A 20,428-nucleotide genomic window follows, 5' to 3' on the forward strand; every position below is an offset into this window, starting at 1 on the left:
TCTGGCTTGGGATCCCCCTTTGTTATGCAATTGCAGTCACAGCATGAAGTCAACCGGAGTCCAGAGGAGAGGCTGCCCATTAGGGAACTGATTGGGCTGCTTTAGAAGCTCGATTTCCCACTTCTCTTTTAATTTTGTTTTGTTATATATATATATATATAAAGTCCGAACAACTTCTAAGGACGGTGTAATGGGTCAGAAAGTGTGCTGCTTGTGAGTATTACTCCCTATATAAAGGTCATAAACACTCTCTTATGTGCCTCGGTTTCTCCCACTGGCAGTCTAACACCGCCATGGGGGCTCGGAGCACTGGGTGACCAGCCCTTACGTGCGCGTCTCCAGACGAGCCTGTAATTATTTACCATGAATGAGAGTGGAGTTCCCTATGGGACCACCTCGTGTCGCAAGGATTGATCCTCTGACACTCCTGCTGAGGTCCTTAGTCACCTAAGGACGCCTTTTGGTAAAGGCCAGGAGGAGCAAGTGTCCCTTTTCTTCGGAGCTAAACACGTTCATTCTCTCATTTCTCTATCAAGCAGTTTGTTCAGACTTTATCAACACAATTCTTTCCCATTTAAAACCAAATTAAAAAGGTCAGCCTTCCCCATTCACTCCCAAGTTCCTCTAGGCTCCTCTGGCCTAGCAAATTCCTCCTAGGTTCCTCTTACCTAGGGTATGTACCGGTACCCCTTAAGACACCTAGTCTTAAGACCTTAAGCAGCTCGCGTAAACTCTTGGACCGTCAACTTAAAATAAGGAGGTCCGGGTTTCAGGAGAACTCACCAGGGTCACTTGAAGAATGCAGTGATCCGGGGGGCTCAATGGGCCCCTGTTGGTACTGAATGCCGGCTCAGTGTAGATTCCAGGTGGTCTCCAGTGGGTTTCTCTGAAATCCTGCTGTGACTACTCCAAGAAATGTCGACAAAAATCATCCATAATCAATCTGTAAATGAAAATTCGTGTGAGTTTATTCTGAGCTAAAATGTGTGGACCACGTCCCAGGGTCCTTCTTCCCGAAGGAAGAAAGGGCACCGAAGAAGTGGGGTGCAGAGAGTGGTTATCTACCCCCAGACAGGATGTTTCACATAGGATTGAAATGTCCCCTTTACAATAGTCGCGAGACTGCTCTGTCGGCACAGCGATTGATGGAAACAGCAGGTAGGTCTGCTGTCTCGGTGGACACAGCAGGGTGGCAGGTCTGTTGTCTCGAGCTGGGTGGTCAGCGGTGAGCTGGATGGTCAAAGGTGAGCGCAGCCATCAGTTCCTAGCCTAGGGAGAGATGCTTATCCTTAAGGAAATGCCAATGTGGGGGGAAGTTGCACCTTTATCTTAAGGCCATTTGTTCTTGCCATAGGAAATGTTTAAAGTGGATATACAATGCATGCTCGATGGCAATGTCAGGCCCTTTTGGAAAAACAAAGTCAGGCCAAATTAGGTTTACACCAAATGGCTTCCTCATAGACTCCATTATGTCCTATTGCTTGCCATTTCTATTTGTCACTGTAAACCACAGCAACAGGCAATAAAGTCACAGGTGACGTGTGATTGACATACGTGTGCGGTACAGACTGAGTCCTCTGAGTTCAAAACTGGCATGCTCTGGGTGCAGAGTGGGCTGGAGGGCAGAGAGACTGGAGTTAAGCAGACTGCTTAGAAAGCCAAGTCAGTAGTCCCGTCACGGAATTCAGGTCTAGACCAAGTTCCACACACCACGGTACTCGGAGAATGTAAGTTGCAGTGTGATGGAATTTCTTACATGGCGAGGATATTTTAAGTGCAGTTCCTCTGTATTTAGGTTTATTTTATTCCTATTATTTTTCACAAAAATAGGTACTTGTGTGTGCGTGTGTGTGTACAGATTTTCAGTTTTAGAAGATAGTGTACTTATGAGAAGACTTTAAAATATCTTAAGTTCCTAGATGTTAAAACATCCATTCATTTCTTTTAGCAGGCTAGAGTTTACCATTCTATATTTTCATAACATTTCTAATTTACTCAGGTACTTTTTAATTGAAAATCACTGTGAATCAGCAGTCCAGGAAACTTTTCCAAAGCGAGTGTGCGAGACACTGTTGCCAGCCCTCATCCTCTTTGCGTCAGGTCGTCAAGGGCCTGTGTGTCCACGGCGCTCTGTTGGTGGGCTCAGTTCCTACCTGACTGGCTCCAGAGTAGGCTGTTCCCGCGCCAGCGTCAGCCCCTCCCAGGTACGGTGCTGACCTGAGCTGGGGGTGAGGGGAGAAGAGAGTGTGGCTGTACCCAAAACCGCTTAGAGTGAGGCCCCAAGGACAGCAAGCAGCGTGTCTTCAACTCACTGTGCACCTATAAATCACTGTCAGTCAGGGTGAAGCATGTTATCTGATCGCTTGCTAAGAATGGCAATAAAATATTTGCTTCTTAAGAGCGGGGAGAGAGACAACCCAAGGGTGTGCGCTCTTCTCGTATTGGCCACAGGGTCTTCTCTTCTCCCCCAACACTTTGTGATGTCACCAGAGCTAACTTACAGCTTGAAATCCTGGGGTTCGAGTTCAGTGAAAGGAAATTTAGTGAATATGCAGTTGCACTGGCACAAATGAAAAGATCGTACAGAACCTGAAACTCAAAGATCATACTTAATAAAGAAATGAAATCAGAATACTCTTCTGGAAAGGGGAAATCAAAATGGGAACCTTTCCATCTTCCTTCGCAAACCAGACTACGTTTCATCACACTTGAACAATCGGTTAGCCATTTCACTATAGTTTCTCAATGTAGAACGCTCACTTATTGTGTAACTTGATAAAAAAGAGTTTTGTAACTTGACCAAAGTGAAGAAGAAAATGTTTGTTTCTAAGGTGAAAAGAGGAAGTGAGATCCAGCCAAAGTCCTAATTACATTGGCCCTGGAAGCTTAAAGATAACAAATAATAGAGTATTCAGGAAGTCACGAGAAATCAAAAGCCGTCCAGAATTATTTTATCAGTTGCTCACACACCAAGCATATGGATTTTGAAAACAGCCTCTAATTGTTCAATGGCATCTAAGAGCTGTTAGACCAACCTCTTAGAGAAAACTCATACCTTTAAAATGAATATATAAAGTGGGTTTGCACAACTAAATCAGAAACTAAAATCAGACAAGAAGTAGACAAAGAAGCTGTGCTTTGTCAAGGAGTGAGAATTGGGTCTCAAAAGAATTTCTTCCCTTGCCGCTTCAGTTTTTACCAGGTGGTGTGGGAGACTGAGAAGACCACGGCCCCGCGTGAATCCGGACCCTGCTCTGCCACTCACCAGCTGCATTGCTTCAGGCAGGTGACTTTGCTCCTCGGTAAAATGGAAATAACATCTACCTCTAAGACCCTGGTAGGAATTCTAGATAATGTTTATTAAGTGACTAACCTTTGTAAGTGTTCACACACGCAAGCTGGTATGACTTATCTTTCCTTTTTCCTTTATCTCCAGATCACCTGGGTTGTCACCAGTCTTGATTATTCAAACCTCCTAGGCATCTCTGGAGCCCTCTGGGTCCTCTTCCTGCCCCACCACCATCGCCTCTGGATTACTTGTGTCTCTGGCAGGAGGCCCTGAGGCCGGTCTAGAGTGATCTGCAAAAAGATTTCCATCCTGTTACTCTCCAGTTTAATTCTCATGAATAGTTTCCCGTTGTCTTTGGGGTTGTCTTAAATCTCATCCTCTTTGGGATCAAGTGCCCAGCTCTGGCCCTGCTCACCCCTCCAACCCCATTTCTCTTTGCCACATTTCACCAGACACCCTGGCACTTCATTCAGTGTCTGCAGAGCACATGGTGGATGGCAGGGGTGAAGGCAGAGAAGAGAGAGAACACATCCAGGGACGCGAACTCCCCCTGTCCCGGCAGCAGAGTGCAGGGCGGGTCTTGCTGGGCTAGTGCTGTGTACTGGGCTTAGTGATCAAGTGCTGGATTTCAAGCACAGCAACGTGTGGCTCTGTGCTAGAGCCTCTGGTGGCACAGTATTGGCACCATGGTAGAAGTCATTCCCCTGTGTGTCTTAAATAGTGTTATTTCCTCCCAGTAGGAACCAGTTTCCTGACTCAAAACACAACAGCAGCAAGCCCATAGAGTATATTAAGGGTGAAAGTTAAATGATTTCTGGAGTTTGGATGGTGTCAGGAGACCCACGAAGAAATTATCTTGCTTGTGTCGGGGAAGTGGGAGAATTCCCCCCACCGCTTTTCCTTAAGGTTCTTATGGCTGGTCAAATAATCAAAGAGGCAGGTTAGCAAGAGAAAATCAAACAAAATTTAATAGCATGTATACATGGGAGAAACCCAGAGGAAACTGAGTACCTCAGCCATCTGGCTGAGTCCACGTGTTTAAGTACCCTCAGCTACAGACCAGAAGGACACAGTGATCTGGGACTTCAAAGGGGAGGAAGACAATCTACATAGAGATGGAATGCAAATGTTTGTTAAACAGGTTTTGCTAGGCCCCAAAAATGGGTTTGTTGGGGGTTTGTTGGTGTCCTTTTATCACACCTATTTTCCATCATACTATAGCTATCACCCGATAGGAGCTCCTTCCTGGCACAGACCTTCTATGTTCAAGTCCTTTAGGCAGTTTGAGGGTGGAAGGTCGGATGCTCTTGCTGAGTCTTTTGAGGCTTCATTGTCCAAATTATGGTTCAAATTATGGTGATATGGAGAGCTAGAAGCACAGAAAGGGATCACTAGTCCTTAGGGAAAATGTGCTGGTCTGCATTTGGCCAACCCAAATCATACCATTTGCCAGAGACCGGGCACCTCAGGGCCAACAAAATGCCGCCTGTGGGTTGGGGTCAAGGCCTTCTCCCGAGGCAGGAGACGCTCCCACAAGAAGCCGCTCTGACCTGCGGCCAGGCCACCGCACTCAGGGGGAGCAGCTGCTAGGGGCACTAGCTGGTTTCACAAGGTCATTACACAACGAGGTGAGGGCAGCTCCACTAGCAGAGGGGGAAATTACTTCACCCTAACCTTTCAGCATCTAGGCTCCCCCGGAGAGCCCCACAGAGCGGCCCCTCCACTGCCCTCCCACCCCTAACCCTGCACGTTCTCCCGGGAGCCACACTGCCCCAGCAGAGACGCAACCATGTCCTCTGCGCCCCTGAGCCATGCTCCACAGGGACAGCGTCCACTCTGCTGACCATGGTCTCCCAGGGTCCTTCACGGCGTCCAGGAAATGGCGCTGCTTCACTGGCAGGTGGTCATTTATGCCTTTGAAAGACCCGTGCCAAAGGCTCCCTCCATTCTTACAGTTTTGGTTTACAAAAGTGTCACTTACCTCCTGAGGCTCTTTTTTATACAGTTTTTCACGTCCTTCATATACTAACACAAATAGATTTTAATTGTTTAATACTAATAGAGAAAAAAGCATTGTGGGACCAATAACGAAAAAACAGTGGTGGCATAAATTACAGTAAAACAAGACTGTAAAGACAGAGGGTCTGTCCCAGTGGTCAGAGTCACTGAAAACTGATAATGCCGAGGCTTTACCTCTGGGCTAACGGTGACCCAAGTCACGGAAACACAGAGCCATTTCCAGGAAAACTGTTTAATCTCTGGCGCTCCAGGGAACCATCTCGCTTCCCACTGTCCAATCACATTCTAATGAGAGCAGAGAAGTCTAGATCAAACAGTATGGGGGTATAAATTTCTATACCATCCATCAATGCAAGAAACATCGCTTCGCTTTATTTCTCTAAATCAAACATGCTTTGTCTCTGAGCCCCACGTCCCCGAGTGGTGAGGCAATGAGACTTTTTTAGCTGATCCTCTGCCCAGGAGCTTCCAAGCATCTCAAGAAACTAGAACGTCCAGAAAACTTGAGGAAGACCTGCGAGCTTCGGTCCATCACGGTCATGCCTGAGATGTTCGTACAGGGGTCGTTGCCCAGGCTGATTCAATCAGTGATTCAAAGGCAGGAAGGCCCTGTTCCTAGCTTCAGTGAGTCCCAAGGCTGGGCAGTGAGCCATCAGTTTCTGCAGCAGCTACATACCCTCCAAGAGACCGCCTGCTCTGGGCCGCCTGGCAGTGGGATGCAGGGCCCTGCCACTCTCCAAACCTGCTACCACTGTCAGCTTAGATCTGGCCAAATTTGCACCCTCAGGGAGTCTCCTCCCCAGGCTATCCCCCGTCCCTGGCCTTAGCCTCCAGAACAAAAGCCTGGATAGGACGTAGAGTTCCAGGAGCTTGTAAGAGTACTTTTTTAGTCTTTTTAAAAAAGGAAGTATGCAATAAAAATGATCCTACCGAAACAGTATTGTACTGAGCCATTCTTTCTGGTTACTTTTTATATAGCCTATGTGCTATTTTAATGCAGTTCATGAAGCTCAGTGAAAATTAATATTTAACTCGTTTCCATTGAAACTTGAGAGACCATTGACCTGGGCCCAGATAGCTGCAGAGGAGAAAGATGATTATAATGTTAAGTGACAGAATATTTCAACATATATGACTGAGTTCATACACACAGAGAGATGTTGAAGACTTCAAAATAATCACCCTTATTTTAGTGATTCTGCACATTTCCCTGGGTGTATGTAATTATTTATTATTTTGCTAATTGCGAAAGTAATATATGCCAAAAGAAGAAAATTTGGAAAATGCAAAAAAATACAAAGTAAATAAAAATTCTAAAACATGTTTAGAAGGAACCACTGTAAACATTTTGGTGTATGTCTTTTTGCTCTTTTTCTTACATATTTTTTAACTTTTATTTTTTATCATAAAATACAAGTGTATATTTTTAAAGTCAAATAGAATGTTATAAATTTAATGATGAATAAAAGCCCTAATCTTTTTCATCTAATGCCCAGCATTATAGGTAATCCCTTTTTAACTTCAACTATTTCTTCTAGTATTTACTGCATATATCTCAAGAGCGTGTTTTTTCTATTTCTTGATTTTCAACCACAGACATTTTCTATTTATTTCCACCAAGGAAGATGGATATTTAGTTCCCTCTCAATGCCCCCACCCTTGGTGTCCCATTTGCAAACATGCACAAACACTCACAGATAACTACAATATGAGAGTGCAATTTGGTTGTTTCCATTCTTAAGCTTTTTGGTTTTTTTTTTATTAATAGTTGCCTTGTTTTTCTGGTTGCTTAATTTTCCGTGTACTTAATTGTGTATTAATTCATTACCCACAGTCTCAGCTGGAGTTGCCTGGCTCCCTTCATTAGGGTAGACAGTCCAAGCCATCTCTAAGTCTGGCTTTCCCCATGAGGTCCACACTCCTGGACCCTTCACCCTCTTGCCACAATCTGGACTGGCTTCTCTTTAACTTGCAGCATGGTTGTCAATGTTGGGCAACACTTCTCCCTTCGTCTTGGTGATTTCCTTCACTTCTCTCCCGTGTTAGAACCCTGTTTCCTGGATCCCACACCTTCTTTCTTCTTTGCTCCTTTTAAATGGAATGTGTCTTTCAGAGGCTTCCTGATAAAAGGTGCACAGTGGTAAGGTTTCTTGCCCTTGAGCATTTGAGAATGTCTTTTTTCCCCTCCCCTCACACTTGACTGGATATAAAATTCTAGGTTGAACATCATTGTTCTTAAATTTTAAAATTTCCTCTTTTTTTTTTCTGAGGAAGATTTGCCTTCAGCTAACATCTGTGCCAATCTTCCTCTATTTTGTATGTGGCTCACCACCACAGCATAGCTGCTGATGAGTGGTATAGGTCTGCACCCAGGAACCAAACCTGGGCAGCTGAAGCAGCGCACACCAATCTTAACCAAAAGGCCAAGGGGCCAGCCTCTCAAATTTCTTCCTTATCCCTGGTGTTCTGAAACTCACAATGACGTGCAGTGGTGTGGATTTTACCCCACACGGTTATGCTGAGCTCTTGGTGGTCGTTCCTTTCTATCTGGAAACCTGTGTCCTTCAGTTCTGCAAATTTATTTTATATTTCCTTTTCTTCTGTAATTCCTTTTAAGAATTCCTATTAATTGGATGTTTGATCTCTTCATTCTCTAATTTTCTCATCTTTTCTCTCCTATTTTTCGTCTCTGTCTTTTATTCTATTTCTGGGAATATTTCTCAAATTTATCTCAACTCTTCTAGTAAATGTTTCATTACTGTGGTCATATTTTTAAATCTCAAGCCCTCCTTTTTTTCTCTGATAATTTCTTTATTATAGCATCCTTGCTCCCTCCATGGATATGATATTTTTTCTTATTTCTCTGAGATATTCATTATACTTTATACTTTATTTTATTTTGCCTTTATTTCCTCTGAGTTCCTCTTCTCTAAGTGTGTATTTTGACCTGCTTCCACATTAGTGGCAATCTTTGCTGACTGTATATATTTAAGAGTTAAGCACTAAGAAGATAAGTGGAAAGTCTGTGATCCTGGACTGCGTCTCACCACCAGCATTTGGGCAAGACCAGCCATTTCACCGTGGGCCTCAAATATTAATACACATAGCCCTTTTCTCCTGGTTCAGACATTTATCTAAGAGAGGAGTCTTACCAGGTCCTGCCTGGGCAGTAATTTAGTCGGCCAGAAATCAAGGGGCTCAGTAGGGGCAGGTTGAGAGCTAGGGAACTGGCTTACTGCTCCAGACTTTCACTGAATCCCCTGTTTCCATTATGGCATTGCACCCCTGCCTCTAACTATGCCTTGAGTTCCAGTCCAGAGTCTCTCTGGCTCATCCTCCCAAAAGAATCCTCCCATTTTCTTCTTCTGGGATTGGGAAAGGGCAGCGATCTGGGTTCCTGGCCTGGGGGAGTAGATCTGAGAGTTTAACAGCTGTACATATGGACTTCCAGCCAGGCTTCCTGTTCATAGCACGGCCATGCAGTCCTGCTGCCAGAGCTGCCTAGTCTCTTGCAGGTTCTAGGACAAGAACCAGCTTGCTTCTTCTTGATTTCCCCGTCTGCAGTCACGTAAGGTGTCAGCTCTCTTCGTTATACCAAGTTACTTACCTCTCACCCACTCCCTTCCTGTATTATAGATTTTTGACATTTCTCATCTACTGTTATCTCATCTCCTTTTCCTTTGCTCTTGCTGGTTTATGCCTTTTCAAACTTGTTTTGTTGATATTTTAATGGTATTTGGGAAGGGAGCAGAGATAAACCTATGTGCCCACTCCACCTCTTTTAATGAGGGCCTATATCACATTCTTCAGAATATCTTAAAACCTGGCAAATCTTTTTCTTTTAAGGATGATTTTAGCTTGGGAGGATAGTCAAAAGTCTGCGAGATCATTGGTCAAATTCTCTTTCCTAGGCCTGAAGCCCCCAATACACCATGATTAATTATTTGTTTTCTATCATGGGAAACAAATAGGAAGAATAAATGATGACTATTGTCCATTGTAATCCAACAAAATAATCTGGGATGTATAAACACCTTTCCCGAAAGATGAGATGCATATATGGTATCAAATAAAACAAGCAGTACATACAAAATTTCTAGGGAAAAAAAATCTCTGCCCCCAAATCATGCTTATTTGCTATTTTATTTTTAAATAACTAGCTCACTAAACCTACCCAAATGATATAATAGGATTATGACTGGATGTTATCACTGCCCATAACTTCTGCTCCAAGAGAAATAACTAAGGATTAAAACAACTCTTCCCTTTGACATGGTCACACGGTCTCATGCGGTCAGTTTGCTTCTGAAGGGCAGGCAAATATTTCCTTATTCCACCCAAACAAAGTATAAGGCCATAACTATTCAGATGGATGAAAAGAAATCTCATTGGTAGAAGGCTGAAACTAGCATGGGTAACAACTAGATGCTCTTTCGCACTGACTTGGGAAGAATATGAAGAGAACGAAGATGACTTAACTGCTTCCTCTCTGGGTTCTGACAATCTGTCTCACTACTTATTATTAAAGAATCAAAATTGGGCATAGCTTCATAAAAGGAGTTATTCTTGATTTTTGAAGAAATTACAAGAATCAAGTGTTCACTTAGAGCCAAACTAGTGAGTAATCTAAGAGGCCCATGGAAAGAGACCACTATAGGTGAAAACCAGGGTGACTGTGAAATGATGACATTTGCGTAGCTCAGAATCTGTCTTCAGAAGCAGATGCAGAAACACAAATCCTTTTGAGTTCTGCCGGCATGGATTATTAAAATGTGCACAGCCTCTTGAGATGACTATTTTTAAACATAGCACGTAGTTGAATATATGTGTTTGGGTAGAGTAGAGGAGGAAAAAGCTTTTTGTTTTTGAAAAATATTCCAGTAATGTAATTAAACAAAAAGTCACAAAAAGTTATTATCAACCTCATCAGTTCATTTGGTCCCCTGTAATTAGTTCCTATTCTGTTTGATCTTGGGTTGGCAGTTTCAAACGTTTTCACAGAAGAATCAGAGTGAAACAATACCTATCTGTAGTTGACAAAAGACTCAAAATGGCGAGGAAGTAAGCAATTGTGAACTGTCTGCCACATACTAATATTGTGTAGTAGATTAGCAAATTTATGAATACACCATTTCACAATTTCTAGACACATATGCCATTTCATAGTACAATTTCTTAGTGTGGCAAGAAGAACATGTTATTAATATGCCCAAATTTCTCTAGTTTCTCTGTAATGAGAAGCCAAAAATAGATAAACTTAAACCTGTGCTAAGTGATTAATGTTTCAGTATTTTCTCTTATTTGGAAATGATGTAGATATTCAATGAAGATTTCTCTTTTAAAGTTAAGATTAGAAAAAGATTTTGGAAATGATTTTTAAGACATTTTTTAAAACATAATCATTTTTGCAAAGTTCATTTATAAACTTTTATCCCACTTCACCTCAACTTAATTCATGTGCTCTTAACAAGTATGTTTGAATTGCTCATGGAAATTTCATGAGATATTAAGAACTAACCATCATTCTAAGTTATTTTTCTCATTGAAATAAGGTAAGCATCAAAAATCACAGAGGCAAAGAAACTAAAAAGTATAATATATGGGGTTTTTTTCTGCCATGTTGGCATACACTAAGGAATTTGTTTTAATTATAAGTTTTGTTCTTAGGTTGATTTTACAATTTTATAGTCTTAAACATCTAGTAGAGGTAACCTAAACTTGTTTGATTAGTCTTAACTTATATGAGTATTTATTGTTTCTTCTTTAAGCCACTTAAATAGAGGTCTTTTACAGGTTACTTCTTAGCAATACGATCCGGAGGTGGAGAAACACCACATATACATAACATACATACATACACATACATAAACATACAGACACAAACAGAGAGCTTACAGCTTAAAATTGAGCCACGTGTGAGGTACAACAATACAAAACTCAGGAGCTTATAGAAGAATTCTTGGATCAAATGGTGTTTCTGTTAGATGGAGCAAGTTAAGTTCACCCACTCAGATGGCTAAAGCTTTTTTTTCTTTTTTAAGCTTAAATACCAATTTCAACATGATTTATTATGCTTTTATGACTGTTGCCTGGATTCAGTTGGCGATATTTTGCTTAGAACTTTTTGTATCTTTTGTTTTTTTCCTTTTTCTCCCCAAAGCCCCCCGGTACATAGTTGCATATTCTTAGTTGTAGGTCCTTCTAGTTGTGGCATGTGGGACACCGTCTCGGTGTGGCCTGATAAGCGGTACCATGTCCACGCCCAGGATTTGAACCGACAAAACCCTGGGCCGCCTGCAGTGGAGTGCGCGAACCTAACAACTCAGCCACGGGGCTGGCCCCTAAAGCTTTTTACTAATATTTGTGGAGAAGGCTTTTGAGATTTTATTTGTCTTTAATAGGTAATCCTGTGGAGGCTGTGGACCAAATTTTAGGCAAAGGAGTCTATGGAAATATCAAGTGGTAGTTCGTTTTTTCAAAAACTCTTTCTTTTTCATCCTAGTTTCAGCGGTAGCTTTAACCAACAATTGTCTCTTTGGATGACTACAGTTCAAAGACATGGTAAGATTAGTGCTTCCAAGCGACTGAGATAAAATGTAGGTTTTATCTAAGAAGGAACTCAGGGGCATATTTGCCTATTATCAGGAATCTAGGGTCATTACCAGTTAAGTTTTTGTTTTCTTTAAGGGTAGGAGTGTAATGAATTGTTTTCTTGCAGTGGAGGCCCAAACTGTGGGAAGGCCTGGAACTGGCGGGTCTGCTTTCAAAGTTAGGACAGTATATCAAGGCTTCCTGGGCGTTTCCTGGGCCTTTGGCGGAGCTTTTCCTGGCTATCAGTATTTACGTATGACTCACACCTGCTTGAATGCCATCTGCAGGTCTCGGCATTTGTTTTAAGTCTTATCTCCTAATCTTGATAAAGGTGTGTTTTCATTTATTTTTTTCTTACACTAGACAAGGCATTTTTGTGTATCTCTTTCTCTTTTTTCTTTCTTTTTTTCAATCTGATCTTCCCATAGGTACCAATAGGACATTTGCTTAGAATGAGAGCTCTCTAAAAAATCTTTGTAGATGAAAAAGTCAAAATCTTGAAAAGTATACTTATTTCACCTGTAACTCTATTCCAATAAGCCTTTTTATGGCTTAAAACCAATAAGCATTTTATGACTTAACCAGGGACACAAGAGGTGTCCCCAAAGAGGGGGCGGAAGATATAGCCCCTCAAGATGCAGAGCACCTCTAAGATAGTCGAGGAGAGCACAGGTCTGCACTGTGACAGGCAATAGAGAAACTTCTGGGACTGGCCCAGTGGCACAGCGGTTAAGTGCGCATGTTCCACTTCGGTGGCCCGGGGTTTGCCGGTTTGGTTCCCGGGTGCAGACATGGCACCACTTGGCCGCCATGCTGTGGTAGGCGTCCCACATATAAAGTAGAGGAAGATGGGCACAGATGTTAGCTCAGGGCCAGTCTTCCTCAGAAAAAAGAGGAGGATTGGCAGCAGATAGCTCAGGGCTAATCTTCCTCAAAAAGGAAGGAAGGAAGGAAGGGAGGGAGGGAGGGAGGGAGGAAGAAACTTCTCTCTCCTGGGAAGTGAGACACCTTAAATGACAGACCCACTAATCTGTGTTACTAGAAAGGGGATACTGGGATGGGAAGTTTTGTCAGTAGACACAATGCAACAAAGGCAGAGATGACAAAGGCCCCTTATGGACTAGGACCCTTTATTAAGACAAACTGCCCTGAGTGCTGGCACAGTGGGACAGATGCTGCTTGTCACTCCATGTCTCAAGCTCCTGGCCAGCCAGCCTCCTGACACTTGCCTGACAACCTGCACTCTCCAAGTGGCAGAAACCAGAAGAACATTCTCACTGGTTATAAAGCCAAGTTCTCAGGACACAGAAACAAGGCAAAGGGAGAAACTCATCCTATGGTTTTCTTCCTTATGGCAAATGAAGAGACAGAGGCTAAGAATCAAAAACCTATGGGTACCTCAAACTCACAGTGGTCACAATTCAGGAACAAATTGTTGCAAGTGTTTTTCTCAGGACAACATGAATTTGGAAATAAAAGGACAAGGGGAAAGTTTTATCCTCCTCTCGTGACTGGGCACTAACACACAGAGATGTGGGAGACTGACATGGGAAGAATTCTGACCTTCTGCTGGTCTGTTGTCAGGAATCCCATATCTCAGCTGCAGTCTCCAGGGAGAGTGGAGGGTGCCAGCCTTTAACTATCCCATCCCTGTCACCAGAAACTGTAGGGCAGGGGAAACAATCTTTCCTTCTACCTTTTTAGGTTCTCAGCTGGGGCTCTGTAACAAAAGACAGAGTAACAAGAGAAACATAAGCAAGGTTATTAACATGCATATATACTTGGGAGAAATTTAGGGAAGAGTAACTCAAAGAAGCGACTAGATCTTGGGCTGACATAGCATCTTATCCACAGAACAATACAGTAGTCCCCCCTTATGGTGGTTTCACTTCCTACGGTCTCAGTTACCTGTGGTCAGCCACATCTGGAAGCTGAATATCCTTCTTCTGACCTTCATCAGAAGGTCAACAGCAGCCTAATGCTGTGTCCCAGCACTTATGCTGCTCACCTCACTTCATCTCATCACGTTGACACTGTCTCATCTCACATCATCACAAGAAGGGTGAGTACAGTACAACAAGATATTTCGAGAGAGAGAGACCACATTCACAGAACATTCATTACACAATATTGTTATAAGTGTTCTATTTTATTGTTAGTTATTGTTGTTAATCTCTTAGGGTGCTTAACTGATAAATTATATCATAGGTATTTATGTATAGAACAACCATAGTATATATAAGTTTGGGTACTATTCACGGTGTCAGGCATCCAGTGGGGGTCTTGGAACATGTCTCCCATGGAAAAGGGGAGACTATTGCACATTTTTAGTGGAGTGTAGGACAGAGGCAAAGAAATTTAAGTTCCAAGGGCGGCAAACTACAGGATGGTAAATATATGGGTGCCTAATCAAAGATAATAGCCGGTCAGGAAAGTCATTTATGCAGAGTCCTCTGGTGCCATCTCAGGGCTGAGAAGGGTCTAGGGTTGTCAGTGGTTAACTTCTGTACAATTGATGTTCTGCTTTCATTCAAATAGGGGGAGGAAAGTGGGCTTTTCTTGAATCTGCTTCACCTCAGTTGCCTTCAGCTCAAAATAATCCATAGGCTAAAGGAGCAGAATTGGGGTGGCAGTTTCTGCGACTCTTCTGTGGGTTTGATTACTCACGTTCTAAGTAAGTTCTAAGTTCTAAGTAATAAGTTCTAATGACACTTATGTTCGAACACGGAAATGTGGGGTAAGGCGTTGCAGAAAAGGAGTTAGGAACGTTGTTCACATGAGGCTTATTTAAAGCAGTAAACATGGATTTAATAAATGAAAAATTTACAATAGTAACAAAAAAGATATGGGAGGAACCTGGCTGAGCAACATGGTGAGTGCTATAAACCTATTAAAACGACAGGCAATGTGTCACGTTCTTGCGGAAAGTGTATACAAAATAATGTTAAGTGAAAATTTGAACACACATAGAGAGTGCACGGAAACAATTTAATGAAGATGAATGTTGTCAAAGATCGGAGCTCATTCCCAGTTGTGTAAAATGTTCGTTTTTCTTTATAGTTGCTCAAATGCATATTGAAACAGGAAAGTTCCCACCTTGGTAACAGGGCCACTCCCAATTCTTCCCGAGCCAAGTCTTTCAACAATGTCATTTCATCATTTTCCTGTGGGTTTGTTCTTAGGATGTCAGAATCTCTCTCTTCAAACAAAAGAAAAGCCTTTACAGTCATGGACCGATAAATAGCTCCTGTTTTTGACACATCTGGAAGGGTGGAGCCCCAAACCATGAGGGCGAGAAGGAAGTCAGAAGACCTTAAATACTCTCTCCTGCTCCCTGGTCAGCCTAGAGGTCTGGCTTCGCACTCACCATGAAGGTTCTCCTGACTCTGGGGCTTCTCCTGCTGTCTGTCACTGTCCAGGGCAAGGTCTTTGAAAGATGTGAGCTGGCCAGAACGCTGAAAAGACTTGGACTGGACGGCTTTAGGGGAGTCAGCCTGCCAAACTGTAAGTTCACTCTTCTTCACGCTCCCAGAGAGCTAGCCCGACGTGGGAAGGACCCTCAGAGAGGATGAGTAATAAGACAGGAGCTTGGAGCGAGCAGACCGTTCTATTTCTTTGAGGGTTTGTATAGTTACAATGGTTAAACATCGGCTTGTTCCATTAGAACCAGATGTGCCAGAGGAAGGAATGAGGGCACCGGAAGGCAAAATTCTATCTCATTCCAGTAAACCAGGACCTCCTCTACTCTCCTAGTTTCACCAGATTTGCCCATTGCCTCAGACAGCGGTGCATGCAGCTGACTGATGGACACATCTGAGGCCTGGGGATATCTCCATCAAGTCCTTAGTACTTCACTCCAGCTATTTCCCAGTTGGAACTTGCGTTCTGCGAGCCTAGAGTAATGCAGTGTTTTTCTCTTTTTTAATTCCCTGCCATGATGTGGGTTTTTAACAGCAAAATTTTTAAAAGTTATGTTGAACTCTCAATGCAGGGACAGTAGGAATCTATTTCTCCTCAATCACTGTTTTTATAAGGATCCCTGCAAACAGCATAAATGATCTGTTATTATTCCTTTCCACTCTAGTTGATTATTTTTCAGTTTCCTCCACACAATTTAAGATGTGCTCTGAGTAAAAGTCACTTTATATTTTAGTCCATATTTGTCAATGTAATCACTGTATTTTTCAATGAAATTGAAACGTTTCCCCTCAATAACTATTTTTGAATGAATGAGTGGATGGATGGAGGGAGGGAAGGAGGGATGGATGGTGGAGGGAGGGATGGATGGAGGGAGGGAGTGATGGATGGTGGGAGGGAGGTATGGATGGAGGGAGGGAGAGATGGAGGGATGGACTGAGAGATAGATGGTAGAGGGAGGGATGGATGGTGGAGGGAGGGATGGATGGAGGGAGGGATGGAGGGATGGATGGTAGAGGGATGAGTGGAGGGATGCATGGATGGACCAATGGATGGGTGGATGGAATACTATTTCTTAGTCTATAACTCTTGTTTCCCAGATTCTAAATTGATACCCATATTCATCTTTAGGTAGCATAAGAAAATTCCTATCTCCCAGAAAATGCTTACTTTTCTTAATACATACGTATCTGCTATTAATGACAAAAAGCACTCAACAACTCTGTGGATTTTATATTCTAGGCTGAATCTTGCCCCAGGGATGGGAAGAGGGGAAGGGTAGGAAGTAATGGCAGAAACAGCTATTTTAATATTTTTAAAAGTATGTTTTCTTGCTTCATTAGTACTACAAAGTTTCTTGCTAACCAAAGGATTCTCTTCAGGGCCCTGTAACACGGAAGTGTTAAAATATTATACAAGTAAAAGACATCTTTATACTTATAAAGGAAGTCTTCAGTGAAGAGGAATTAGCCAAATAGCACTGATTGTGGTGTGAGGTGTCATGTAGTGTTCCTGTTGATTAATAAAAATAAATTCTTTTCAGGGGTCTGTTTGGCCAGATGGGAAAGTAATTACAACACACGAGCTACAAACTACAATCCTGGAAGTCAAAGCACTGATTATGGGATATTTCAGATCAACAGCCGCTACTGGTGCAATGATGGCAAAACCCCACGAGCAGTGAATGCCTGTCGGATTCCCTGCAGCGGTAAGCCAGATAACATGCAAGTACGGCACAGGACCCATGTGGTTATTCTCACAGGGACAGAGAGTCCAGGCCAACAAAACAGTCTGGACGGGTCCATCAAGGACCTGGAGAAACTCCATCTCGACCTCTGGAAACACTATTCTCCTCCTAACAATTCCCTAGTGAGAAATCAGAGAGCTGGTTTCATAGGACAGTGCTGTTTTCTAACGTACAAAAGTTTCTGGGATGACCTGTTAATTTATTGGACACAGACTTAGTGATGTTTCATCAGGAACAATGTCATTCCTCCCGCTTACTCTGGGGAGGTCTAGGATAATTTGGTTGTATGGTCTTTCTTTTAAATTGTTTTTAACTTTTTATTATGAAATGCTCTTATTATGTAGAAATTGAGAGACATTAGTATAAGAAGCAGTCATATGCCCATCAAGTAATTTAAAAGTGGTTAACATTTACTCATATTTACTTCTTTTGTGTATATGTGTATATTTTTCGCTGAGTGATTTTAAGGTGAATTGGGAACATGATGACATTTCGTTTCTAAATTCTTTACTTTGCATCTCCAAAAAGTACACTTTCTATATAATCATTTTCATACCTAACAAGTTAATTTACGGATTTGTTAAGTTGAGGTGAAACAAATATTCTTTTGAACTCCTATAAAACTGGAAATAACATGTGGAATCTTTAGAGCATAAAATATTGGAGAAGTACTGCAAAACTGATATTGTTAAAATTCCTAATATAGAAGATTAGTCTTAGAATATTCTTTTGTATCTGGTTAATTTTTTAAAAATACGTTGCATTATATAATAATATTGAATTCTTGAATATTGAATGTATTGGTCATTACATAAAAATTCTTATTACTCAGAGATTTATGAGCACTGGTATATATTTTGGTATATACTTTTGTTATATACAGGATATGCATCAATACTGTCTATGAACGTAGAGCTGTGTCATGCACGTATGTACTCACAAACATGTGAGCAATGTGAATGAAATTATACTATATATACTGCTTTACAATTTGCTCCTTATCACACAAAGTTATTTCTATGTGAACACATGCAAATCTGTATTCTTTTTAAAGGATGAATAGAATCGCACTATATAAATATTCTATAATTTATTGATCCAACTCTTACTGTTAAGCACTCAGGTTGTTTCCATTTTCCCCTTTTATTAATTGCTATAAAAGGCCTTGTGCATACATCTTTAGGTGCATTTCTCATTATTTCTTTAGGATAAATTTCCAGTAGTCGAATGGCTGATTAAAAAATTGCTAGGCCGTTTTTTTTACACTGCCTGTACAAAGAGAACCTTCTATCACATTAGTTAATAATTCCAGAGCTTCCAAAGACTTTGGTAAAGGAGAAACAGAATGCTTTATTTCATGCCAAATCAGATGAAATGAAAACAGTTTTCCCCCAACATTCACACATACGTGGACTCTTGGAAAATAATGTTCATGTGCCTCCCTCAGCCTGAGAGAACAAAGCTGGCAACCTGAGCTTAAAATGAAATTTCTATGACAGTGGTTTTCATGCCTCACACCTCTTTTTCAGCTCTGCTGCAAGATGACATCACTCAAGCCGTGGCGTGTGCAAAGCGGGTGGTCAGTGACCCACAGGGCATCCGAGCATGGTGCGTCTCAGCATTAGCGGGGAAAGCTCTTTCCCCTTTCTGTTAGGAGAGAAGTGGGAGGGGAAGTTCAGAGACCACAGCACGTGGCTGAGAGCCGAAGACTGAGGCTCTCGACTTGGCGTAAACAGCCTGTGACTGGAAAGAATCCACTTCAACTGGTTCGGAATCCCACTCTCCACCCTCACTTTATTTTAGGGGATTGTCTAGAGTTGTAAGCTTCTCCACACTCTACTAGTTCCTTGTCGTGTCTTGAAGTTATTTTTGGAATTAGGTAAACGTGGAAGGCACTTGGCAGTCACCCTGGGGAAATGCACACACCCAACATGCTATGCTCCAGCATTCTGTGCTCCAGCGAGGGCTTTGGGGAGAAGAGAGGCACTTGAGATATGGATCCCCGTGTAATAAACAGCACGAGCTGGATCCATCCATAGCCCGTGCTGTGTGTACTGATAAACTATTCCGTTCTCCCCAAGGATGTGAAGTATGCATATTACAGTGAAGATGCGTTTTAACCTTATGCCCATTTTTTTCACCTTTCTCTGCAGGGTGGCGTGGAGAAATCGTTGTCAGAACCACGACCTCACTCAGTATGTCAAGGGTTGCAGAGTGTAACTGAGGAGGTGTCCTTCTTCAGCTCATCTTGTCTTTTTCACATTAAGGGAGTCGTAGTTGAGTGAAAGGTCACACTACCATTCTTTCAAACAAATAAGGTTTTTACAGAAGGGAGAGGAAAATGTGTTCTTTCTTCTAAGAGGCTTAATGTTGACTAATGTGTTTACTTCATAGGAAGTCTACAGTTTTTTCAGTTTGCGAATAGAACTAATGCTGGTGACAATTTATCTAAAATCTTGGTTATCAAATACATCTCCAGTACATTCGGTTCTTAACCAAAAATATAACCCACACTTAATCTTGAGTGATACAAGTCCATCCCAATCATCAACAAAAATAGATATAAAAATGGTCAATAACAACAGACTATCTGAAAACAAACTGATTTAGGCAAAATCCCAGCTGTGCAGACATCTGACGCCCTCGTCTGTTCTGTCATCTCCAAAAACAGTAATCCCAACCACTCTTTCTTGGGCAATATTATATTTAAAAAGTAGCAGAATACCAAATGGCTAAAAATGGAGACAGCCTGAATAAAGAATGGTGTTTTCACAAAGTGTGACCTTTGGTTGAAAGGATCTCTTAGAAACATTGCTTTTCAACAGCTTCAAACGTAAACTCACATTTATATAGCCATCTCTTTAGCCCTTTAAAGAACTCTTTTCTGCATCTCGGTGATCTTGGAGCGATGTAAAGGACTGCACGAGCTGCTGGTTCTCGATTTCACTAGCTTAGAATCAAGCGCTATGACGAAATCTGGGGCAGATGAGTTCACCACTACTGAAATAATTCCTAATTAACCATGCATGTTGTATACAACAGAAACAGTATCATTAAAGGCCTTGCAACTCATACCTTGTCTTTCTTTGTTTAGACCCATCTGGTGTCTCTGAAGACAAATATATATATATTTGAAAAAAAAAAGATTTGACTCTCAGTCGTTTCTATATCCTCACCTGTACCCAAACAGCTGGCTGTTGCTGGAGAAAAATCCACACGCGTGCTGAGAGCTCTCACTTTAAATTCTAACCCAGAGATCGCACGTGGGCCCTCCAGTTGGCCTGGCCATCTACCTTGGTCACTTCTCTGCAATCCTTCTTGTGGTGTCCCCACTCTCCAAAATGACTACTTTACTTCTCTTTCTC

The 20,428-nt window shown here is 42.1% G+C and overlaps 1 protein-coding gene and 1 long non-coding RNA gene across 7 annotated transcripts in view; one reads left to right on the plus strand and one right to left on the minus strand.

Annotated features, from left to right (window-relative positions):
* LOC111774033 (uncharacterized) overlaps positions 1-20,428 on the minus strand; it is a 54,180-nt gene that overhangs the window by 29,537 nt on the left and 4,215 nt on the right. For 5 of the 6 annotated variants that reach the window (XR_011440193.1, XR_011440192.1, XR_011440194.1 and 2 more), the window contains exons 2-4: positions 13,463-13,619; positions 3,374-3,579; positions 784-943 (exon numbers count right to left, since the gene is read on the minus strand). This is a non-coding gene — a long non-coding RNA (uncharacterized lncRNA). Of the gene's footprint in view, positions 1-783; positions 944-3,373; positions 3,580-3,704; positions 3,843-13,462; positions 13,620-20,428 lie in introns of those variants that run through there. The other variant, XR_002808894.2, reaches the window with a different exon arrangement.
* On the plus strand, positions 15,165-20,135 carry LYZ (lysozyme). The gene is made up of 4 exons (NM_001434680.1): positions 15,165-15,403; positions 16,860-17,024; positions 18,593-18,671; positions 19,217-20,135. The coding sequence occupies exons 1-4, from the start codon at positions 15,268-15,270 to the stop codon at positions 19,281-19,283; spliced, it is 447 nt and encodes a 148-aa protein (NP_001421609.1). The 5' UTR covers positions 15,165-15,267; the 3' UTR covers positions 19,284-20,135.

Source organism: Equus caballus, chromosome 6, assembly GCF_041296265.1.
Source record: "Equus caballus isolate H_3958 breed thoroughbred chromosome 6, TB-T2T, whole genome shotgun sequence".
NCBI lineage: Eukaryota > Metazoa > Chordata > Mammalia > Perissodactyla > Equidae > Equus > Equus caballus.

What these genes read in the sequence shown, in the direction of transcription:
- LYZ (NM_001434680.1), top strand. Translation starts at nt 15,268, where the DNA reads ATGAAGGTTCTCCTGACTCTGGGGCTTCTCCTGCTGTCTGTCACTGTC. An exon ending in GGGAGTCAGCCTGCCAAACT is followed by an intron (nt 15,404 to 16,859) that starts GTAAGTTCACTC and finishes AATTCTTTTCAG; the next exon opens with GGGTCTGTTTGGCCAGATGG. An exon ending in CCACAGGGCATCCGAGCATG is followed by an intron (nt 18,672 to 19,216) that starts GTGCGTCTCAGC and finishes CTTTCTCTGCAG; the next exon opens with GGTGGCGTGGAGAAATCGTT.